The 6,876-nt window shown below is 46.7% G+C and overlaps 1 protein-coding gene across 1 annotated transcript; it reads left to right on the top strand.

Moving 5' to 3' along the window:
* The first annotated feature begins 355 nt into the window (after nt 1-355).
* marveld1 (MARVEL domain containing 1) lies at nt 356-5,927 on the top strand. The gene has a single exon (XM_063071387.1). It carries the CDS (start codon nt 435-437, stop codon nt 921-923), a length of 489 nt encoding a protein of 162 aa, XP_062927457.1. The 5' UTR covers nt 356-434; the 3' UTR covers nt 924-5,927.
* The last annotated feature ends 949 nt before the right edge of the window (nt 5,928-6,876 follow it).

The following is a 6,876-nucleotide window of genomic DNA, read 5'->3' on the forward strand; positions in this document are numbered from 1 at the left end:
ATACTTAGGTTTAGGAAACATTTACAGATCCAAAAGGAAAGTTTTGAAAAGATAGTAACAGAAAGGAAGTGACTATCCAATAAAAAGGAAGTTCAGACTCAAACAACGTTGTGGCAAATTAAAACCGTAAAAAAACACGTCTGGAAGTTTACATTTGCAGAATAAATCAGATTTTACAGGAAGTTGTTAAAATAACTCAGAAAAAAAAACAGTTTAGTAAAATTAAAAGTTTAGTGACTGTGCCACGGGGTATGTAAGAGTTTCGAGTGAAAGTTTTTTTGGAGGAGGGAAGATAAGGATGGTTTGAAAGGGGCTGTGGTTTGGATTAGAGGGAGGGGTAGTCACAGGAAGCGGAATCACGAAACTCGCTGAGTGTCTGGGCGCTCGCTGCAGCTTTGGTTGGAGCTTGTTTGCAATCTTCCCTGGCAAAGATCATGCCCGTAGAGTCCAGCAAAGTGTCCGTCCGGAGGGAGTTTCTGCGGAGTGTGCTGGGAGTTCTGCGGATCCTTCAGCTCGTCCTGGGCACCGTGGTCTGGGTAACCATCGCGGTGAGCAAGTACGACGGAACTTTGCACTACGTGGTTTTCGTGGCTGTACTCTTCTGGCTCACCACCCTCGCCCTCTTCTTCCTCACCCTGTTGGGCAAGAGCGAGCTGGTGCCGCTGCTGGGAGGCGAACGCTGGCCCCTGACCAACGCTGTGCACGATGGACTGGCTGCTGTCCTCTACCTGGTGGCTTCCTGCCTGATCGGTAACAAGACCCGAGAGAAGAGCTTCTGCGACCTGCCCGGCTACAGCTACCACTGCCCGTACAAAGTCTACCTGAGTGCCACCGTCTTCGTCTGCCTCTGCACCTTCCTGTACTTCATCTCCGCCATCTACTGTGCCTGCAGAAAGTGCCGCGGCGAGCAGTTGGTCGTCTAGCACTTGGCTCTCCCGGGGGACCTTGGATTCCGAGTGGCATGCCCGTCCCGCGCGACCCGCACAGAACACGCATGATATGGCTGTTTCGTCTTCCGTTTCTTTTTGCTGGACCTCGAGATTCCGCCAGTTGTTGGGCACGGAGGCAACAGGAGCGATTCCCGGTGAAAGAGGAGAGGGAGATTTAGCGAGGAAGGCCACCAAAATGGAAATGGGATATTAGGATTTTGTTTTCTTCATCTGAAGAAGAGAAGATTCTGTATGGATTATTTCCTGAAAGATAAGGCCCTATGACATAGAAGCAGAATTATTGTCTGCTGTGCAATTCCATCGGGGTGACTTGTTCCTCTCAACCACATTCTCTTGCCTTCTCCCCATAACCTTTCATGCCCATACTAATCAAGAACCTAGCCACCTCCGCTTTAAATATACCTAATGACTTGGCTTCCACAGCTGTCTGTAGCAATGAATTCCACAGATTCACCACCCTCTGGCTGAAGAAATTCCTCCTCATCTCTGTTCTAAAGGGACATCCTTGTGTTCTGAGGCTGTGCCCTTTGACCCTAGACTACCCCACTGTAGGAAACTTCCTCTCCATGTCCACTCTATTTAGGCCTCCAGAGCTGCGTGTGTGTGTGAAATAGATAGATCCCAGAATTATCAATCTCCCCCACCCGCCCCCACCCTCTGCTCCACCTTCACCTCTCACTGGAGACTGGCATTCCTGCATGACGTTTTGGCTGGAGATTGAAGTTCACTTCCCACCCTCTCCCCAGACTCCTCTCATCCCTTGCAACATTCCACTGCACGGATCTTGGGAGCTGAACTAACTTCCTTTTGACAAGCTGAATTAAGGCACTGTACTGTAAAGCAAGTGAGAGACAGACAGACCCACAACCGATGTGGCCAGTTGGCAAGCAGAATATTTCTACTGTACATGTTTTGAACTGCGTGTGTTTAATTTCCTTTGTTCAGGCAGTTGGGAGGCACTGTAATTTTACCCAAAGTGTATAATTGTTGGTGTACAGAAACCCCAGTGACCCTGGAAGTTTCTTCCAAGTTTAGGCCTATTACCAATGTAATTATTTGCTCTCTGATTTGTAATAGAGCTTGCCTGAACTTGTGGTAGCAAATTGCAGGGTGATATGTTTGTTTTAAGCTAAAGGATTATTCACTCTTGGCCTCTTTACTAAGTACCTCCTGTACCAAATAACATGGCCACTGAGTGTTTGATTGTGGTCTTCTGCTGCTGTCGCCCACCCATTTCAAGGTTCAACATGTACGTTCAAAGATGCGTGCTTCTGCTCACCAACCTTCCGGTCGGCTTGAACTAGACTGGCCATTCTCTGATGTCTCTCATTAACAAGGCATTTTCACCCACTGAACTGCCACTCAATGGATGTTTTCTATTTTTCACACTGTTCTCTGTAAACTCTGTTGTGTGTGACAATCCCATGAGATCAGCAGTTTCTGTGATACTCAAACCTCCCTGTCTGGCACCAACAATCATTCCACAGTCAAAGTCACTCAGATCACTTTTCTTCCCCCTTCTGCTGTTTGGACTAAACATCAACAGAGCGTCTTAACATGCCTGTATGCCTTTATACATTGAGTTGCTGCTACATGATTGGCTGATTAGACATTTGCATTAACGAGCAGGTTAATAAAGTAGCCACTGAGTGTGTATCTTCGTATCCAGTTAAGGTGGTGTGGTTTGGTAGGATACCGAGGCACACAGATTTATTTATCACGTACATTGAAGCACCGAAACATCCAGTGAAATGTTTTGTTTGCTTCAACAACCGACTCCGTCCGAGGATGTGCTGGGGGTGGGGGGGGGGCAGTCCGCAAGTGTTGCCATGCTTCCAGCACCAACATAGCGTGCCCAGCACGTACTAACCATGACCAGTATGTTTCTGGAATGTGGGAGGAAACTGGAGCACCTGGAGGAAACATACGTGGCCATGGGAAGAATGTACAGGCAGCAGCAGGAATTGAACCGCTGTCAATGATTACTGTCATTGTAATAGCCCTTAGAGGATCAAAGTTAGGAGGAGTTCCACTGATGAGGGGGCTGCCTGATTTTGGGATTCACATTGTGGTGTTTGAGGGAGTCATTGGAATGGGCCCTGGATCTTGATGGAAGGTGCTAGCTAGAAATATCAACTGTTTACTCCTATCTATACATAGATGCTGCCCAACTTGCTGAGTTCCCGCAGCATTTCATGCGTGCTGCTCTGGATACAGTAGAAGGGTTTCTGGGCAGAGAATGGATTGTGTGATAAACTAGGTGGATGGGAACTGGGAGGTGTGGGAATCTGGAGACTCTTATGGACATGAGGGATTCTGCAAATGTTGGAAATCCAAAGACACAAAATGTTGGAGAAACTCAGCAAATCGGGCAGCCTCTATGGAGGGGAATAAACCGTTGACGTTTTGGGCTGAGACCCTTCGTCAGCAGGTGCCAGCATTTCTTGCTGATCCCTAGTTCCCCATGAGAAGGTGGGCTTGACCATTGCAGTCCTACTGGTGAAGGTGCTCCCACAGTGAGCTGTTGGGGAGCTCCAAGATTCGGATCCAGTGACAGTGAAGGAATGGCGATGGATTTCCGAGTTGAGGATAGAGGGTGAGTTGGAGCGGAGTGATGCTCCCGTGTGCCTGGAACCCTTCCATAATGGAGGGCACGGTCATAGGCTTTGAAGGGTGTGAGTGGACAATAGACAATAGGTGCAGGAGTAGGCCATTCAGCCCTTCGAGTCAGCACTACCATTCACTGTGATCATGGCTGATCATTCACAATCAGTACCCTTTTCCTGCCTTCTCCCCATATCCCTTGACTCCGCTATCTTTAAGTTAGGTAGGTAGCTGAGGCATAAAGGCATATGGCTCATATGGGAGTTATGAGAGTGAGGGGTGGGTAATTGGGTGTAAAAGAAACTTCATTTATTAACCCAAAGATGGTACTGCAGGCATCCTTATACAGCGTGCAGTTACAGCTGGAGATATTATCAAGGCATTTAGATGACATGGTAGCGTAGGGTTAACATAACGCTGTTAACAGAGCCAGCAACCCTGGTTTAATTCCACCACTGTCTGTAAGGAGCTTGTATGTTCTGTCAGTGACCGTTCCAATTCCCTTCCTCACTCCAAAGACCTACGAGTTAGTGGGTTAATTGGATGTAATCAGGTGTAATTCCAGCAGGCTTATTGGGCTGGAAGAACCTGTTATGCTATATCTAAATTTTAAAAAAAATACAAAGAACGATTCCTAGACAGGAAGGAGTTACAGGTTGGAGTCTAATGGAGGGGTTTGGGAGGGGGATGGTTATGTGTGGAATAACTGATACGCAGGGGTAAGTTATGGGCTGGAATATAATTAAAAGAATTGGGAGTTTGTATATGGAATAAAAGATCCCCCAGGGGTGTGATGGAATAAAATTGACCAGGTTGTAAGAACAGTGGACATTTGGAAGTGTGTTACACATTGGAATGTATCCAACGGGCCTCCATTTTAAGGATGAAATTGCAGTTCCACAAAGCATGCCGGGTATGAACTAATGTTCTCAGAATGTGAAGTGCAAGGATGAATATCTCATGAAGAAGCCTCCTAGATCCAGCTGTTGATACAGATATGACGTATCCCAGTAACCCAATATTGCCCTGGGTTTCTATTAGGAACAGGAGAAGTCACACTTAAAACAGTGCTCCCTTTCCCATCCTCACACCCTGTGTCATCTGCAAGCACCAGCTTTTCCCCCCTCTGATTTAATACAGATCAGCCCGTGTGTGACGGGAATGTCATTCTGATGATGGGGTGGGGGAGTTTCCTCAGTCCAAGAGTACATGTGTAAACCACAGGTTAGATCAAGACCCTTCTCACTGCTCATCCAGTAGCATGTCATGTTTCGGAGACAAAGATTTAGGAAGGATGTGAGAGATTAGGTTTATTTGTAATTGAAAGATGCAGTAAATATGTCCTTTGTGTCAAATCAAATCAGCGAGTATTGTACTGGAGCATTGTATAAGACTTACCGTGCTTCCAGTGCCAACATAGCATACCCAAAGCAGCACTCACAACATGCTGGAGGAACTCAGCAGGTTGGGTAGCATCTGTGGAAATGATCAGTCAACGTTTCAGGCCGGAACCCTTCGTCAGGACTCCCCAAAACGTTGACTGATCGTTTCCACGGATGCTGCCCGACCTGTTGAGTTCCTCCAGCGTGTTGTGAGTGTTGCTTTGACCCCAGCAACTGCAGAGTATTTTGTGTTTACGATAGCATGCCCATAACTTGCCAACCCAAACTGTACTGTATGTTTCTGGAATGAGGGTGGGGCACTCGGAGGAAACCCACGTGGTCACGGGGAGAATGTGCAAACTCTTTACAGCTGCGACACGAATTGTATCCCAATTAGTGATCACTGGTGCTGTAAGATCAGAATCGGGTTCAGTATTACTGGCATATGTCATGAAATCTGTTGTGACAGCGGTTCACTGCTATAATAATAGTTAACTATAAATTATGATTAGCTAAATATATATATAAATATTAAGTAAGTAGATTTATTGTGCATTTAAAACTGATGGTGGAGGGGAAGAAGCAGGTTCCTGAAACACTGGGTGTGTGACTTCAGGTTGATAACAATGAGAAGAAGACATGTCCCGGGTGATAGGGGCCCTTAATGATGGACCCCCTTCACCTTTTTGAGATCACCTTTTGAAGGTGCCCTCAAGTGCTGGGGCGGCTAGTGCCCTAGATGGAGATGGAAGAACTTACAACCTTCTGTAGCTTTTTCCAATCCTGTGTAGTGGCCCCTCCGTACCCGACAGCTGGAATGCTCTCCACGGTGCATTTGTAGAAATTGGTGTGTGTCTTTGATGACATACCATATCTCCTCAAACTCCTAGCGAAATGTAGCCGCTGCCGTGCCTCCTTTGTAATTGCATCAATACATTAAAGTGATTATGCTAACCACTACCCTACTGTGCCACCACTTTCATGGTTTCCGAGAGGGTAAAGGGAGTAAGATGATGGCAGATATCTCAGGTGAGAGGACTGCAGAAGGTGAGATGGTTCTCCTTGGGGCAGGGGTGTGAAGTAATGGTATGTAAAAGGAGCATTCTAATTGGTGGAAGGGTCAGGAACCAGGGGAGGGAGGATGGAAGAGGAAGCAAAAAGTGGACTTGAGGGGGATAACACATCAGCCAGTAGACTTAATGGGCTGAATGGCCCAATTCCGCTCCTATAACTTATGCTCAAGAGTCTCTCATGGAAGAACAGTTTTACCCAGAGAACGGTCAGGGTCGGGTGTTTAGTGTGGGGTGATTCAATTTCGGCATTCTAAAGGGAACTGGTTAAGTACTTGGAAGGAACAGAAGAAAGTTAGGACTCCTGAGAAAGGCTGTGGAATTGGGTCTTCCAAGTTGGTGCTGATTTGATGGGCCAAACAGTCCATTTCATTCCTATAACCATTCTGTAAGGTTTTCATCAGTGCTATGTATCTTAAAAACTGCTATATAAAATCATTCTATCTTTAAATTTTTACTTGCTCCCTACATCCCCTCAAGTCCTCTTTATGCTTCCCGTTCCATCCTCCCTCCCCTGGTTCCTGACCCTTCCACCAATTAGAATGCTCCTTTCACATACCATTACTTCACACGCCTGCCCCAAGGAGAACCATCTCACCTTCTGCAGTCCTCCCACCTGAGATACCTGCCATCATCTTACTCCCTTTACCCTCTTGGAAGCCATGAAAGTGGTGGCATAGTAGGATAGTGGTTAGCACAATTACTTTAATATATTGATGCAATTACCAGAGTCCAGAGGTCTATCCTGAGCAGCCACCTAAAGTCTTTGGGGGTGGAGAATTGGAAAGACTGTACCTCAAGTTGTTGACCTAAAGTGTAGCCTTAAGGGGTTGACCTGTTTGGTTGCAGACCAGCCAACAGCACAGCAGA

The sequence above is a fragment of the Mobula hypostoma genome, chromosome 19 (assembly GCF_963921235.1).
Source record: "Mobula hypostoma chromosome 19, sMobHyp1.1, whole genome shotgun sequence".
NCBI classification, from domain to species: Eukaryota; Metazoa; Chordata; class Chondrichthyes; order Myliobatiformes; family Myliobatidae; genus Mobula; species Mobula hypostoma.